The sequence below is a fragment of the Dendropsophus ebraccatus genome, chromosome 10 (assembly GCF_027789765.1).
Source record: "Dendropsophus ebraccatus isolate aDenEbr1 chromosome 10, aDenEbr1.pat, whole genome shotgun sequence".
Lineage (NCBI taxonomy): Eukaryota > Metazoa > Chordata > Amphibia > Anura > Hylidae > Dendropsophus > Dendropsophus ebraccatus.
Genome location: NC_091463.1, coordinates 33,099,733 through 33,116,512, shown reverse-complemented (window position 1 = coordinate 33,116,512; position 16,780 = coordinate 33,099,733). Strand labels below are relative to the sequence as shown.

At 49.9% G+C, this 16,780-nt stretch overlaps 2 protein-coding genes across 2 annotated transcripts in view; both read left to right on the top strand.

Moving 5' to 3' along the window:
- RPS4X (ribosomal protein S4 X-linked) overlaps positions 1-16,780 on the top strand; it is a 490,857-nt gene that overhangs the window by 449,547 nt on the left and 24,530 nt on the right. The gene's annotated exons all lie outside the window — the stretch shown is intronic.
- Positions 555-15,206, top strand: ERCC6L (ERCC excision repair 6 like, spindle assembly checkpoint helicase). The gene is made up of 4 exons (XM_069986740.1): positions 555-734; positions 8,662-11,212; positions 11,481-11,624; positions 13,841-15,206. Exons 1-4 carry the CDS (start codon positions 646-648, stop codon positions 15,110-15,112), a joined length of 4,056 nt encoding a protein of 1,351 aa, XP_069842841.1. The 5' UTR covers positions 555-645; the 3' UTR covers positions 15,113-15,206.

Here is a 16,780-nt window from a genome sequence, read left to right as displayed (position 1 = left end):
CAAATAACTTACATGTCAATTCTTTGAGCGGAAAGCGAAGGCGCGCAAGCCCTCCCATTAAAAGACATAGCAGGAGGGATTTGGCGCAGAGTCCGCGGCATCTCTGTACCAAATCCGCAGTGTGAACAGGCCCTTAGCTGCTGTCATCCTGGCCAATATAATCGGCCCGTGTAAAAGGACCAGGAAGCAGCCGGGGGACCAGAGCCACCCACTGCCCGGCCATTGTTAAAAAAACAAACACAACATCTCCCTCCTGGTGTACCCCTTTAGAAATGAACAGCAGAGCCCAGAATGTAACCCTCCATCCCCCGCAATGAACTGCAAAGCCCAGCATACCCCGAGAAGTGAACAGCAAAGTACCAGATTTCCTCACTCTAGCATGAGACGTCACTCACCCACTCTCTGGAGTGCAGGAGCCTGGCTATAGAGGGCGCTAGCGGGAACTCAGGAGTCACGTGGACAGCAGCAGCACCATGTGATCATGACATCAGACCTCAAAGCATCATGTGATCAAACCTCCTCCACGTAGAGTAGGCCCCGCCCCCTATCCCTGCCGCACTGCTCCCTGGGAAGAGATTTAAAATAGCAGCGCGCGCCCGGGCCGGCCGAGCAGCGCTGTGGTGGAGTTTTGCGCTGCTGTTTGCGATGGCGGAAATTAGCTCCCGGGATTCCGGGGATATCAGCACGATGTCCCGAGCACCGGAGGACCCAGAGCTGGTGGAGAGGTGTCAGCGGTAAGCGGCGGGGGGCACTGCACACAGGAGGGGCGCACGGGCTCACACCTCAGCGGCCGAGGGTCTAGTGACGTCTATGGTGACTTCTGTGACTGGGCTCCTGTGACCATAGGCTGTATGTGGGTCCGGCCGCCTGTGTGTATATGGGTCCTGCCGCCCTTGTGTGTATATGGGTCCTGCCGCCTGTGTGTATATGGGTCCTGCCGCCTGTGTGTATATGGGTCCTGCCGCCTGTGTGTATATGGGTCCTGCCGCCTGTGTGTACGGGTCCTGCCGCCTGTGTGTATATGGGTCCTGCCGCCTGTGTGTATATGGGTCCTGTGACCATAGGCTGTATGTGGGTCCGGCCGCCTGTGTGTATATGGGTCCTGCCGCCCGTGTGTGTATATGGGTCCTGCCGCCTGTGTGTATATGGGTCCTGCCGCCTGTGTGTATATGGGTCCTGCCGCCTGTGTGTACGGGTCCTGCCGCCTGTGTGTATATGGGTCCTGCCGCCTGTGTGTATATGGGTCCGGCCGCCTGTGTGTATATGGGTCCTGTGACCATAGGCTGTATGTGGGTCCGGCCGCCTGTGTGTATATGGGTCCTGCCGCCTGTGTGTATATGGGTCCTGCCGCCTGTGTGTATATGGGTCCAGCCGCCTGTGTGTATATGGGTCCTGCCGCCTGTGTGTATATGGGTCCGGCCGCCTGTGTGTATATGGGTCCTGCCGCCTGTGTGTATATGGGTCCTGTGACCATAGGCTGTATGTGGGTCCGGCCGCCTGTGTGTGTATGTGGGTCCGGCCGCCTGTGTGTATATGGGTCCTGCCGCCTGTGTGTATATGGGTCCTGCCGCCTGTGTGTATATGGGTCCTGCCGCCTGTGTGTATATGGGTCCGGCCGCCTGTGTGTATATGGGTCCGGCCGCCTGTGTGTATATGGGTCCTGCCGCCTGTGTGTGTATATGGGTCCTGCCGCCTGTGTGTGTATATGGGTCCTGCCGCCTGTGTGTGTATGGCTCCTGTGACCATAGGCTGTATATGGGTCCTGCCGCCTGTGTGTGTATATGGGTCCTGCTGCCTGTGTGTGTATATGGGTCCTGCCGCCTGTGTGTATATGGCTCCTGTGACCATAGGCTGTATATGGGTCCTGCCGCCTGTGTGTATATGGCTCCTGTGACCATAGGCTGTATGTGGGTCCGGCCGCCTGTGTGTGTATGTGGGTCCTGCCGCCTGTGTGTATATGGGTCCTGCCGCCTGTGTGTGTATGGGTCCTGCCGCCTGTGTGTGTACGGGTCCTGCCGCCTGTGTGTGTATATGGGTCCTGCCGCCTGTGTGTGTATATGGGTCCTGCCGCCTGTGTGTGTATATGGGTCCTGCCGCCTGTGTGTGTATATGGGTCCTGCCGCCTGTGTGTGTATGAGTCCTGTGACCATAGGCTGTATATGGGTCCGGCCGCCTGTGTGTATATGGGTCCGGCCGCCTGTGTGTATATGGGTCCGGCCGCCTGTGTGTATATGGGTCCGGCCGCCTGTGTGTATATGGGTTTGGCCGCCTGTGTGTATACGGGTCCTGCCGCCTGTGTGTGTATATGGGTCCTGCCGCCTGTGTGTGTATGAGTCCTGTGACCATAGGCTGTATATGGGTCCGGCCGCCTGTGTGTATATGGGTCCGGCCGCCTGTGTGTATATGGGTCCTGCCGCCTGTGTGTATATGGGTCCTGCCGCCTGTGTGTATATGGCTCCTGTGACCATAGGCTGTATATGGGTCCTGCCGCCTGTGTGTATATGGCTCCTGTGACCATAGGCTGTATATGGGTCCGGCCGCCTGTGTGTGTATGGGTCCTGTGACCATAGGCTGTATGTGGGTCCGGCCGCCTGTGTGTGTATATGGGTCCGGCCGCCTGTGTGTGTATATGGGTCCTGCCGCCTGTGTGTATATGGGTCCTGCCGCCTGTGTGTGTATATGGGTCCTGCCGCCTGTGTGTGTATATGGGTCCTGCCGCCTGTGTGTGTATATGGGTCCTGCCGCCTGTGTGTATATGGGTCCTGCCGCCTGTGTGTGTATATGGGTCCTATGACCATAGGCTGTATGTGGGTCCGGCCGCCTGTGTGTATATGGGTCCTGCCGCCTGTGTGTGTATATGGGTCCTGCCGCCTGTGTGTGTATAGGTCCTGCCGCCTGTGTGTGTATATGGGTCCTGCCGCCTGTGTGTGTATGGCTCCTGTGACCATAGGCTGTATATGGGTCCTGCCGCCTGTGTGTGTATATGGGTCCTGCCGCCTGTGTGTATATGGGTCCTGCCGCCTGTGTGTATATGGCTCCTGTGACCATAGGCTGTATATGGGTCCGGCCGCCTGTGTGTGTATGGGTCCTGTGACCATAGGCTGTATGTGGGTCCGGCCGCCTGTGTGTGTATGTGGGTCCGGCCGCCTGTGTGTGTATGTGGGTCCGGCCGCCTGTGTGTGTATATGGGTCCTGCCGCCTGTGTGTATATGGGTCCTGCCGCCTGTGTGTATATGGGTCCTGCCGCCTGTGTGTATATGGGTCCTGCCGCCTGTGTGTATATGGGTCCTGCCGCCTGTGTGTGTACGGGTCCTGCCGCCTGTGTGTATACGGGTCCTGCCGCCTGTGTGTGTATGTGGGTCCTGCCGCCTGTGTGTGTATGTGGGTCCGGCCGCCTGTGTGTATACGGGTCCTGCCGCCTGTGTGTGTATATGGGTCCTGCCGCCTGTGTGTGTATGAGTCCTGTGACCATAGGCTGTATATGGGTCCGGCCGCCTGTGTGTATATGGGTCCGGCCGCCTGTGTGTATATGGGTCCGGCCGCGTGTGTGTATATGGGTCCTGCCGCCTGTGTGTATATGGCTCCTGTGACCATAGGCTGTATATGGGTCCTGCCGCCTGTGTGTATATGGCTCCTGTGACCATAGGCTGTATATGGGTCCGGCCGCCTGTGTGTGTATGGGTCCTGTGACCATAGGCTGTATGTGGGTCCGGCCGCCTGTGTGTGTATATGGGTCCTGCCGCCTGTGTGTATATGGGTCCTGCCGCCTGTGTGTATATGGGTCCTGCCGCCTGTGTGTGTATATGGGTCCTGCCGCCTGTGTGTATATGGGTCCTGCCGCCTGTGTGTATATGGGTCCTGCCGCCTGTGTGTGTATATGGGTCCTGTGACCATAGGCTGTATGTGGGTCCGGCCGCCTGTGTGTATATGGGTCCTGCCGCCTGTGTGTGTATATGGGTCCTGCCGCCTGTGTGTGTATAGGTCCTGCCGCCTGTGTGTGTATATGGGTCCTGCCGCCTGTGTGTGTATGGGTCCTGCCGCCTGTGTGTATACGGCTCCTGCCGCCTGTGTGTGTATATGGGTCCTGCCGCCTGTGTGTGTGTACGGGTCCTGCCGCCTGTGTGTGTACGGGTCCTGCCGCCTGTGTGTGTATGGGTCCTGCCGCCTGTGTGTATATGGGTCCTGCCGCCTGTGTGTATATGGGTCCTGCCGCCTGTGTGTATATGGGTCCGGCCGCCTGTGTGTATATGGGTCCGGCCGCCTGTGTGTATATGGCTCCTGTGACCATAGGCTGTATATGGGTCCTGCCGCCTGTGTGTGTATATGGGTCCTGCCGCCTGTGTGTGTATATGGGTCCTGCCGCCTGTGTGTGTATATGGGTCCTGCCGCCTGTGTGTGTATATGGGTCCTGCCGCCTGTGTGTGTATATGGGTCCTGCCGCCTGTGTGTGTATATGGGTCCTGCCGCCTGTGTGTGTATATGGGTCCTGCCGCCTGTGTGTGTATATGGGTCCTGCCGCCTGTGTGTGTATATGGGTCCTGCCGCCTGTGTGTGTATATGGGTCCTGCCGCCTGTGTGTGTATATGGGTCCTGCCGCCTGTGTGTGTATATGGGTCCTGCCGCCTGTGTGTGTACGGGTCCTGCCGCCTGTGTGTGTACGGGTCCTGCCGCCTGTGTGTGTATACGGGTCCTGCCGCCTGTGTGTGTATACGGGTCCTGCCGCCTGTGTGTGTATATGGGTCCTGCCGCCTGTGTGTGTATACGGGTCCTGCCGCCTGTGTGTGTATACGGGTCCTGCCGCCTGTGTGTGTATACGGGTCCTGCCGCCTGTGTGTGTATACGGGTCCTGCCGCCTGTGTGTGTATATGGGTCCTGCCGCCTGTGTGTGTATGGGTCCTGCCGCCTGTGTGTGTATGGGTCCTGCCGCCTGTGTGTGTATGGGTCCTGCCGCCTGTGTGTGTATGGGTCCTGCCGCCTGTGTGTGTATGGGTCCTGCCGCCTGTGTGTGTATGGGTCCTGCCGCCTGTGTGTGTATGGGTCCTGCCGCCTGTGTGTGTATGGGTCCGGCCGCCTGTGTGTGTATGGGTCCGGCCGCCTGTGTGTATATGGGTCCGGCCGCCTGTGTGTATATGGGTCCGGCCGCCTGTGTGTATATGGGTCCGGCCGCCTGTGTGTATATGGGTCCGGCCGCCTGTGTGTATATGGGTCCGGCCGCCTGTGTGTATATGGGTCCTGCCGTCTGTGTCTGTATATGGGTCCTGCCGCCTGTGTGTATATGGGTCCTGTGACCATAGGCTGTATATGGGTCCTGCCGCCTGTGTGTATATGGGTCCTGCCGCCTGTGTGTATATGGGTCCTGCCGCCTGTGTGTATATGGGTCCTGCCGCCTGTGTGTGTATATGGGTCCTGCCGCCTGTGTGTGTATATGGGTCCTGCCGCCTGTGTGTATATGGGTCCTGTGACCATAGGCTGTATATGGGTCCTGCCGCCTGTGTGTGTACGGGTCCTGCCGCCTGTGTGTGTATGGGTCCTGCCGCCTGTGTGTGTACGGGTCCTGCCGCCTGTGTGTATATGGGTCCTGCCGCCTGTGTGTGTACGGGTCCTGCCGCCTGTGTGTGTACGGGTCCTGCCGCCTGTGTGTGTACGGGTCCTGCCGCCTGTGTGTGTACGGGTCCTGCCGCCTGTGTGTGTACGGGTCCTGCCGCCTGTGTGTGTACGGGTCCTGCCGCCTGTGTGTGTACGGGTCCTGCCGCCTGTGTGTGTACGGGTCCTGCCGCCTGTGTGTGTACGGGTCCTGCCGCCTGTGTGTGTACGGGTCCGGCCGCCTGTGTGTGTACGGGTCCGGCCGCCTGTGTGTGTACGGGTCCGGCCGCCTGTGTGTGTACGGGTCCGGCCGCCTGTGTGTGTACGGCTCCTGTGACCATAGGCTGTATATGGGTCCTGCCGCCTGTGTGTATATGGGTCCTGCCGCCTGTGTGTATATGGGTCCTGCCGCCTGTGTGTATATGGGTCCTGCCGCCTGTGTGTATATGGGTCCTGCCGCCTGTGTGTATATGGGTCCTGCCGCCTGTGTGGCTGCTGATTATAAAGCAGCCCGTCACTTCTCATCTTTGGCTTGATAATTAGTGTGTACAGTATTTCACTGTCTGATTTTTGTCTATGTGCTCCCAGAATTGTAAAGTGCTGCAGAATCTGTTGGCGCTATATAGATAAGAATTATCAATAACTGGTGACATGTTAATAGTTATTCTTGGTGACGGTACTGTCGTGTTTTTTTTTTTTTTTTATTGCAGAAACTCTGTAATAGGTTTCATCAGCCAAAAAAGCCGCCTTCTGTATTCAAGAAGCAATCTCCCAGCCTCCCCCCCCCCCGACTTCTTATCTGTGCATTATCAGGCAAACACGTCTTCATTACAGAGAAGCCAGTGAAGACGGGCTCTGCTCTCTCCATTGTAAGCCTATGAAGGGGGGAGGGGCCGAGGGAGATGAGGGAGCAGGAAGAGGTGACATGAAGGTCAGCTGTTTGTAGACTCTCTGGGTACCTAAAACACTAAATTCAGGTGTCAGAAAGGTCAGTGCTTATCTATGAACTTACTGAGAGAAGATTGCAGGGTGTTGTGCTGTGCAGAAATCCTCCATGCTCAGTCACTCCTAACAGCCCCTCCCCTCTCCATAGCCACGTAATGGAGAGAGAAATCCTGCTTCATTTGATGTGAGGGGGGAGGCTGGGAGATTGCTTTTTCACTACAGAAGGAAACTCTTTTAGTACATAAAACCTATTACAGAGTTTCTTAAAATCGCTTGTACTGTTGATATTTAATGTTTTCAGAAAAATGACCCTGAAATGACAGTTACGCTTTAATGATCCTACTGAACGGTACCACTGTCCTTTAACCCCTTCCTGCATCAGTCAGTACATGTACATCCTGAAGCGGGAGGCCTGGGATCAGAGAGGGGTCGTGCAGTGACCCGACTCTGAACCACCACGAGTCCGGGTGCTATCTGTAGCCTGGGACCGCGGATATTAGCGGGCACAGTCCAATCGCCGTGCCTGTTGATTATACATTTAAATGCATCTGTCAAAACTGACAGCTGCATTTAAATGTCTTATGCCCCCCTTCTTTCCCTGGTGTTTAGTGGGGGGATCTCTATGGGAGATCACTGCACTAAAAAGTCCCCAAGGAAGACTAAAAGTATGAAGTAAAAAAATTGTTTATTAATTTTAAAAAAATCCCCTCCCCTAATAAAATGTTTGATCACCCTCCAAACATATTTGGTATAGCCACATGTGTAATAGCCCTTTAAACACAAGGAGGAAAAAACAGAAGTGCAACAATGAAAATTAGTTGTCCTTAAATGGGTACTCCAGCGGGGGGGGGGGGGATATTTTGGGATCTGCCCGGGGAGAAGGTGCCTAAGAGAAAAGACGTCCACTCACCTCCCCGGATCCAGCGGCTGGTCCCGTACCGCGGCGCTCCGGTGCCCGGCAGCTTCCTGGTGTCTGACACGGTCTCGAGACATGACGTCTCAAGTCCGCTCAGCCAGTCAGTGACAGAGGCGGGAGGCGTTTGCAGTCCGCTCAGACCCCACCTCTGTCACTGGCTGAGCGGACTTGAGACATCATGTCTCGAGCCCGTGTCAGACACCAGGAAGCGGTCGGGGACCGGAGTGCCGCGATAGGAGACCCGCCGCTGGATCCAGGGAGGTGAGTGGACGTCTTTTCTCTCAGCCACCTCCTCCCCGGCCGGATCCCAAAATAGCCCCCCCCCCCCGCTGGAGTACCCCTTTAAAGTGTAACTGTCATTTAAATGTCACTTTTCAGAAATCAATAAGTATGAATAGTTCAAGCGATTTTAAGAAACTCTGTAATAGTACATCCTCTTTAATCTACCCATGGATAGATCGGCGCCGTCACTGGGAAGCCGGTGCCATGGTCTGTTTTTTTAACCGCCACTCAGTTCCCGTGTACAGCGCCGTTCTATCCACGGGTACCCAGCTGGGGCTGATGCACAGAAGGCGGGCCGGTCCCAATGGGACTGAATTCCCTCCCCTCTATGACGCGGCTCCATTGATTGAGGGGAGGGAATTCCCTCCCACTGGGGGCGGCCTGGCTCGCCTCTTGTCCTTAAACCCCGGCACTGTACCCGTGGATAGAACGGCGCTGTACACGGGAACCGGGCCGCGGCGATCTATCCATGGGTCAGATTAAAGAGGATGCACCTGATAGTACATCCTCTTTAAGCAAGAGTTCCCTTCTGTACTCAAAAAGCTGTTATCCTACCCCCCACCCCCCTACCCTGCCCAAAACATCACCCTGCAATCTTCCTTCACCAAGCTTCCAGGTAGGCACTGGTCTTTCTGACCTGTAAATCCAGTGTTTTATGTGCCCCCCCGCCGACAATAGGTCATAATAGGATTTTGTCGACCCATCTTCACTTTGCTTCTGTGATGAAGACTGCTTTGCCTGATAATGCACATATAAGATGGGGGGGTTGGTAGTAAAACAGCCTTTTTGGCGTAATAAAACCTATTATAGTTTCTTAAAATCGTGTGTACTATTAATTTCTGCAAAAAAAATTAAAAAAAAGGATAGTCTAGACTAATAATCTATGTAAAATCTTTTTTTTTTTTTTTTTTTTTTTTTTTTCCTCTTCTTCGCAGATACATACAAAAAGCTAAACAGGAGGCAAAGAATGGTAATTTGTTAAAGTCAAAAGAATATTTTCAAAAGGCTGATGCCTTGCAACCCAGCGAAAAGCTGAAAGGACGCATAGCAAAGCTTGAGGAGGCTCTCCAACAGCTGGATCTGGAAACAGAACAGGATGATGAATTTGTGGATGTATTAGGGAGCGGGCTGATGCTTTATAAAGAACTATTTAACAAGCTCTTTGAACACCAAAAAGAAGGCGTTGCGTTCATGTACAGCCTTCATCGAGATGGGAGGAAAGGTGGTATTTTGGCAGATGATATGGGGCTGGGAAAGACAATCCAAGTCATCGCCTTCCTCTCTGGAATGTTCGATGCCGAATTGACTAACAATGTATTATTGATAATGCCAACAACTCTGATTAGTAATTGGGTTAAAGAGTTTGAGAAGTGGACGCCAGGTATGAGAGTGAATGAATTTCATGGCACTAGCAAAAAGGAGCGGACCAGAAACTTAGAGAAGGTACAGAGAAAAGGCGGTGTTCTTATAACCACCTATCAAATGTTGATTAATAATTGGCAACAGCTCGCCACGTATAATGGCAGAGAGTTTGTATGGGATTACATAATTCTAGATGAGGCTCATAAAATAAAATCTACCTCAACAAAGACTGCCAAATCTTGCTATGCAGTTCCTGCTAAGAATCGCATACTGCTTACAGGCACACCAGTCCAAAACAACCTGCGGGAGATGTGGGCCTTGTATGACTTTGCTTGTCAAGGAACACTCCTGGGAACTGCTAAGACTTTTAAAATGGAATATGAAAATCCAATAACTCGGGCCCGAGAGAAAGACGCTACCCCAGGGGAGAAGGCGCTTGGACTAAGGATATCGGAGAACCTTATGAAAATTATTAAGCCTTATTTCCTCCGGCGAACAAAGAATGATGTTCAACATAAAAAGGTCTCTGAGCAGCCTACAGTCACCGAGTCGGATAAGAAAGTCTGTACTATGCCATCTCTTACAAGAAAAAATGATTTCATAATATGGGTCTATTTATCATCTATTCAGGAAGATGTGTATCGAAAATTTATATCTTTAGATCAAATTAAGGAATTGCTCATGACAACCAGGTCCCCCCTAGCTGAACTGAATATCCTGAAGAAGCTGTGTGATCATCCACGGCTTCTGTCTGCAAGAGCCTGTGTCCAGCTTGGATTGGAGGGAGACGGCACAGAAGAGAATGATATAGAAGCCGTCACTAAGTTTGATCACCTTTCTGATGAGGCTCTTATAGAGGAGTCAGGAAAACTGCTGCTTCTAATTCAGCTCCTTAATAAGCTCCGCGAAGGTGGTCACAAAACTCTTGTCTTCTCGCAGTCAAGAAAAATGCTTGACATGATTGATCGCATCTTGAATAACCAAGGCTTTAAGGTAATGCGAATTGATGGGACTGTGTCTCTTTTAGATCGAGAGAAAAGAATAAGTATGTTTCAGACAAACAGGAGTTACTCTGTATTGCTGCTGACCACGCAAGTTGGAGGTGTTGGGTTAACGCTAACGTCAGCTGACCGTGTTGTAATTTTTGACCCCAGCTGGAATCCTGCTACTGATGCACAGGCCGTTGATAGAGCCTACAGAATAGGGCAGCAAGCAAATGTAGTCATCTATCGGCTCATAACCTGTGGTACAGTGGAAGAGAAAATATATAGAAGGCAAATCTTTAAGGACTCTTTAATAAGACAAACAACCGGTGAAAAGAAAAATCCCTACCGTTACTTCTCAAAGCAGGAATTAAAGGAGCTGTTCTCTCTAGAAGACACTCGAACCTCCTCCACTCAGATTCAGCTCCAGAGTATGCATTCTTCTCAAAGGAAGACAGACACAAATCTAGATGAACATATAGCTTATTTACATACTTTACCCATTTTTGGAATTTCTGACCATGACCTCATCTATAACCATGAGATTTCCTCCCATGAGGAGGAGGGTGAGGATGAGCATGAAGTACAGTACATTCAGCAGCGGGTTCAGAAGGCTCATGAACTAGTACAGATGGAGTCTCAATTGAATGAACAACTAATGGAACAATTAAAGAAGGGGTCAGAAGGGGCATGGCTAAGACCTAATGTGTTCCCAGAAAAGCCTAAACAAAGAAGCCTTCCGAATACCAAACCACCAGCTCCTCCTGAAATTGTAGATCTAACGGAGCATGAAATCTCGAACATAAGTTGTCACATGACTAGTTTGGTGATAGAAGACTCTGAAGAAAATCTTCCCCCTGTTATATTTAAAAGAGAACCACAGAATGATGTAATTTCCCCTTCGAGCAGTTTGATAATTGAAGATGATCAGTCTCCAACTCCACTAAATTGTGAAACCTCAGCGTATGGCCATGCAACCAGTGAGCTGAGCAAGTCTTCTGATGAAGATTTTCCTCAGGTTCTACAAAAAAACAAAGTAAAGAGAGAGAGTGCAGAGCAGATGACTAACGTGAATCTGGAGGATTCTAGTGAAAAAGACGCTTCTGTTTCCATCCATTTTACAAAAGCATCATCCAGCATGGTAAGCAACTAGTGCAGCACTTAATACTAGAGGGAGAGAAATTACCTGTATTATGTAACCGTGCAATATTGCTGTGCAGATTTAGCAACACTGTCTGTCGCATTTCCCTACGTCAGGAGAGAGTGTTTTGTAAATATTAATATTCATTTAGGATTCCTGTGAGGCTTCTGTCCTAGCACCAGAGTTTACAGGTATAAACCTATTTTGATCATGTCATAATCACCCCTGCTTAATGTGCATTTGTTTTTGTTGTTTTCCCCCTTTGCAGGGAGTTGGAGCCTCTGGCCATTCTGGAATAGAGAATATCGCTTCACCGGTTCACAGTTTGGGGAATAATAAAAGTTCAAACCATTTACCAAGTTTTGTCATCAAAGCAGATGAACCTGAACAGTGGAGCATGGACGAAAGAAATGTAAGTCTAAAGGAAGACACCAGCTTGCCTGCAATCTATGTAACTGTAGTGTTGCTGTGCAGATTTAGCTACACTTTCCCACGCATCTACCGATGCTATGCATCTCTACACATTTACTAGATGCTATACTGATGCTAAAGCCAATGCGCTCTCCCTCTAGCATCTAACAAAACTATTTAGAGATGCAGATTGTTGAAAACAGCCTTAGGACCCTATTACACTAAACAATTATTGGATGTTAAAGGGAGCCTGTCACCGGGGACGCGGGCACAGAGCCCGCCCGACCCCCCGGTGCAGCTCCCGGATACTTACCCTTTGCGATGAGTCCCGTTCCTGGAGCCGGTCCCGGGACGAAGATATGAGCGCCTGAAGCCGTGCACGCGCTGTATGCAAATGAACAGAGATGAGTCCGATGCCCATAGAGAATGACGGCTCCGTCATTCTCTATGAGCGTCGGACTCATCTCAGCGGCGCGCGCGCACAGCTTCGGGCGCTCATATCTTCGTCCCGGGACCGGCTCCAGGAACGGGACTCATCGCAAAGGGTAAGTATCCGGGAGGATGACAGGTTCTTTTTAAGGTTAAATAATCGTGATAACTACATCAACTGTCTGCTGGCCATTGCTCTATGCAGTAGAGGCAGCAGGCCGCCGCTTTCTTCAATGGGCTGTCCAGACAGCCCCTCCTGCAGCTCCCCCCAATCCCTCACCCCTGCGTTCGATGTCTGTGCGTAGAGTAGCACAAACAACGAGAGAGGAAGGAGGAAGAAGCGAGGTTCCTCCTCACATCGTGGCATGTAATACATCCCTTATGCACAATGCAAGTGTGGCTTTGCCATTCCCTGCTGCTACCCATACTACTAACTAGGGATGCACCGAAATATCGATACTAATATCGAAATTCTGGGCAAAAAAACTGTTCGATAACAAGATTTCCTGGAATTCAATACTTAATGTTAAGCTGCATAATAGCGCAGCTTAACAAAATATAGTGCAGAGAACACAGCAGACAGCTAGCTAGATGCTGTCGCCTCCTCAGGCTATGTTCACACAACATGAGAGACTGGCCGTTCTGTTCGGGTCACAGAAGAGCCGGTCTCTGCACGGATCACTGCAGTACCGGCCGGATGATCTTTTGTCCGCAGGGTTCTGGTGTGGGCACATCAGCGTGCGCCCGCATCAGAACCTCCCACAGCACACAATGAAGCAAGCCGCTGGAGCTGCTCGCTTCATTGTGTGAACTGACAGAGCTTTCTGCGGCCGTAATTCACTGAATTGCGCCCGCAGAAAACTGACATGTCAGTTATTTGCGGCCCCGTACGGGATCCCGGCCGGAGCATATACGATGTGCATACGCTCCGGCCGGGATCCCATAGAGGAATAGGCAATGTTCCACATTGCATAAAGTACGGCCGCTGTTGCCGATGGCAACAACGGCCGTACTTTTACGTAGTGTGAACATAGCCTCAGCCCGCCCTCCCTCTGCTCAGAGCAGCTTCCTCCCAACTTCAAATAGCCAGTAGACAGCAATCGCTTGTGCTGGCTATTTTGCTGTGTCTATGCCGCTGTCACAAGAAGTGACCAGTGCAGGAGAGGTTTTGTATGGGAATTTAATACTGCTCTGGGCAGTTCCTGAGATGTGAGCAGAGAGCAACGTGTCAGATTGAAAAGAAAACATTTCCTGCAAGACACGGACACACGGAAACCTCTCATCAACTTATTACCTGGTGCTAAAGAACCGCATCCACTGGTTTTCTCTTCTTTCTTTTCTTTTCTTTTCTTTTCTTTTCTTTTTCTTTTCTTTCTTGTAAGATCAGTTCCGTTGCGGAATCCAGTCTGCCTCAGTGTCCCACAGAGTGTCTATGAAAGGGCTCGGGCGCCTCGGCTTTCGTCGCTCTCCGATCAAAGAATTGACATGTTAGTTCTTTGCGAGGGGAGCGGAGGTGTACAAGACATCCCATACATACACTGGGGCAGACGGAATTCTGACGACGAAAACTTGACTCTATTTTAAAGTATGCTGTAAAAATGAGTTCGTGCTCCAGAGTATCTAGAATAGATAACTAACCCATGAGGCCTACAAATTGAGCTTTTATGTAAAACGTGTTTTGGATATAAATATTTTGTTGGGGTTCCTGAGAGGCAGAATATTTGATCATGTCGTAATCCCCCTTTAATGTGTTTTGTTTTTTTGTTTTTTTTCTTTCTCACCTTTCAGGGAGATGGAACATCTGGCCATTCTGGAATGGAGAATATTGCTTCACCAGTTCAAAGTTTTGGGAATGATAAAAGTTCAAGCCATTTACCAAGTTTTGTCATCAAAGCAGATGAACCTGAACAGTGGAGCATGGACGAAAGAAATGTAAGTCTAAAGGAAGACGCCAGCTTACCTGCATCGAAGTCCCAATTGCAGTGTGACTTTAACTTGGTTTTAGAGGACTCTGTGGATAATGATAAACTTTCTGCCTCTGTGGATGTAATGGAAACTTCTGTGGCTCCAGTGAAGGAATCTGTACTAATTCTGGATGATTCTCAAGAAAATATGAGCCAAGAAGGCAACTGCTTAGAAAACTCTATGGAAGTTGAAAGAAAAAGTAGAAATAGAAGTGTAAACATGGAAGATTCCACATACAAATATAATGGTGGTCCTGACGTTATAAAAGACATACAGAATGGAATGGAAATGTTAAACTCCTATCAGAAAAATGACACTGACATTAGTATCATCGATGCAGAGGAGAGTGAAGAGGAGGAGGTTCTTTTTTTCAGTAATCGTAAGGCCACCAGAAGAATCTATTCTGAAAGTGAAGCAGAAAGCTCACTGTTTGTAAGTGAGGAGAATGAGATGGTGTTCTCACCTTTCAATAGCCCTTCGGTTAAAGTGGTAAGCGCCTCAACACCAAAGTTTGAAAGACGTTTGTCTGAAAAGCTGCTTCAAAGGAGCAGTGTAGGGAGACGCAGGTCAGTCGCCTCAAGAAGTTCTCTAGTTCCTCTGGCTGTAGAAGAGGCAATAGACGTTCAAGAAAATATTGATTACAGAGATGATGAAGACAGTGACCAAGAGGAGGAGGAAGAATTGGTAGCAGATGAAGCTCAGGAAGCTGATGATGAAGAGGAGAAAACAGAAGAAGAACCCCCTGGTGAAACACTCGCCCTGGAGGACAGCACGCCAGCATCAGAGGAGTATGAATCTGATAGCTTTGTTGTAAAGTCCTCTTCTGCTGAGGAGCTAACAGAGGAGTCTACTGGTGAAGTGGAGCTGCTTTCAGATGAGCGAGTTGACTTCCTGGCTCCTGGAGTGAAAACAAATCAAACTAAATGTTCTAATCAAGAAGAGAGCTACTCCGTACTGGTGAAACGGGGCAAGGAGCTTAGAGATAATGGACATGTGAAAGAAGCTTTAGACTGTTTCCTAAAAGCACTTGATATTAAAGCGGGAGACCCTGAAGTTATGATGATAACGTTAGGTTTGTACAGACAACTGTCTTAAGGTTAAAAAAAAAATGAAATCTATAATCCTTAATGCAGTATGTACTGTTCTTTTGTAAATGGAACTTAAATATAGAATGAACCTTTTAAAAACATTTTTATTTTTTTTATTTGCTCCTTTGTGATTGGAGTATGCTGTACTGGGTTGGTCAACATCCCAAAGATCCTCCGTTACAGTTGGCTCACTGGGCTATGACGCTTGTGCAACTCCCACTAACTCAATAAGTTATGCAAATTGCTTAAAGCAAATGTACCACTTCTCATAATTTTTACATAACCTGGTCAGTGTTGGCCCATAGATCCTGGTGGCATCACCCATTTTTCAAACCGCCACCCGGTTCCTGCTGTCTGTTGGTTTCTAGATATGCAAATAGGGTTGCTTGGTGCACTGGAGACGGGCCCAGCCCAGCGATATCTCCTCCCGTGGGTGACATTACTTCTTCAGAATACCACCTCAACGAGGGAGGGGATATCGATGCTCTGGGGGTGCTGGGCCTGTCTCAAGAGCACAGAGTGACCTTATTTGCATATTGAAGAATCAGGTGGCAGGTTGAAAAATGGACTGTGCCACCAGGATCTACCAGGTCGATTAAAAAATTTAATTACATAAAGTAGTACAATTGCTTTAAATTCCACGCTTCAGCTGTTTTTAACTTAATGACCACCTCCGATGGCTGTAAACAGGTTGGAGGGGTTCCGGAAACCTTCAAGAGATGGGAACACTCCTTCAAATCATGTATGCTTAAAGGGAACTTTATATATAATTTTCTAATGCAGGGGTTGCGTACAAAAAACAAACAGCATTTTCTCAACTACCATGCCCTTTTGGGAAGGGGGGGGAAGCCTCCTGTCACGCCTTCAGGTCCCCTGCTTAACACTCTGGCAGCTGCTAATTCCAAGACCGACTGCTAAGTGCTCTGTGTTGCTGCTGAGTTGAGTCAGTCTCTGAAGTAGCAACAAGAGCAACCCTAGCAAAGTCTATTAAAAAAATAAATAAATACAAAAAATTGGATGGCCAAATATGTCCATACCAGAACCACTTCCACCAGGGCTGATCAAGAGCAGTATAGTTATTCATTAGCGAGCTACCTTGTTGGGATCCCTATAATGTCTGCCTATATAGTGCTGAAATATTATAAGATAATCCTTTAATAGTTCCACCATGGGGAAATTCAGTAACATTTGTGCTTTATTAAAGGTATATTATCTTAACATAGTAAGGGTCCATTTACACAGATTATTTGCCAAAGATTTGAGGCCAAAGCCAGAAACGGCTATGTACAGAGATCAGGTCTTAAAGTAAAGCCTGAGATTTTTCCTCTTTTCAAATCCATTCCTGGCCTTGGCTTCAATTCTTTTGTAGATAATCTGTCAGAATCTTTCTGTGTAAATGGACCCTTACCCTTACACTTTTTGCAAATACATTCATTTATCAAGCTTGTTTCCTGATATGCTGCTCTTACCTTCCCATTGTTGGTAGCTTGTTCTTGTATTACAGACCACCACTCAGCTCTAAAATCAGTGGTCTGGCTAGTGTGTGTGTGTGTGTGTGTGTGTGTGTCTATATATGCTATCTTGCTATACGTGTACATTATAGCTCTGTATACACCATCCAGACCACTGCTTTTAGAACAGTGTGGTGGTCTGTAACCTAGATAACAAACTGTCA

Coding starts and splice junctions, on each gene's coding strand:
- ERCC6L (XM_069986740.1), top strand. CDS start 646: ATGGCGGAAATTAGCTCCCGGGATTCCGGGGATATCAGCACGATGTCC. Junction 735..8,661: donor CTGGTGGAGAGGTGTCAGCG/GTAAGCGGCGGG, acceptor TCTTCTTCGCAG/ATACATACAAAAAGCTAAAC. Junction 11,213..11,480: donor CAAAAGCATCATCCAGCATG/GTAAGCAACTAG, acceptor CCCCCTTTGCAG/GGAGTTGGAGCCTCTGGCCA.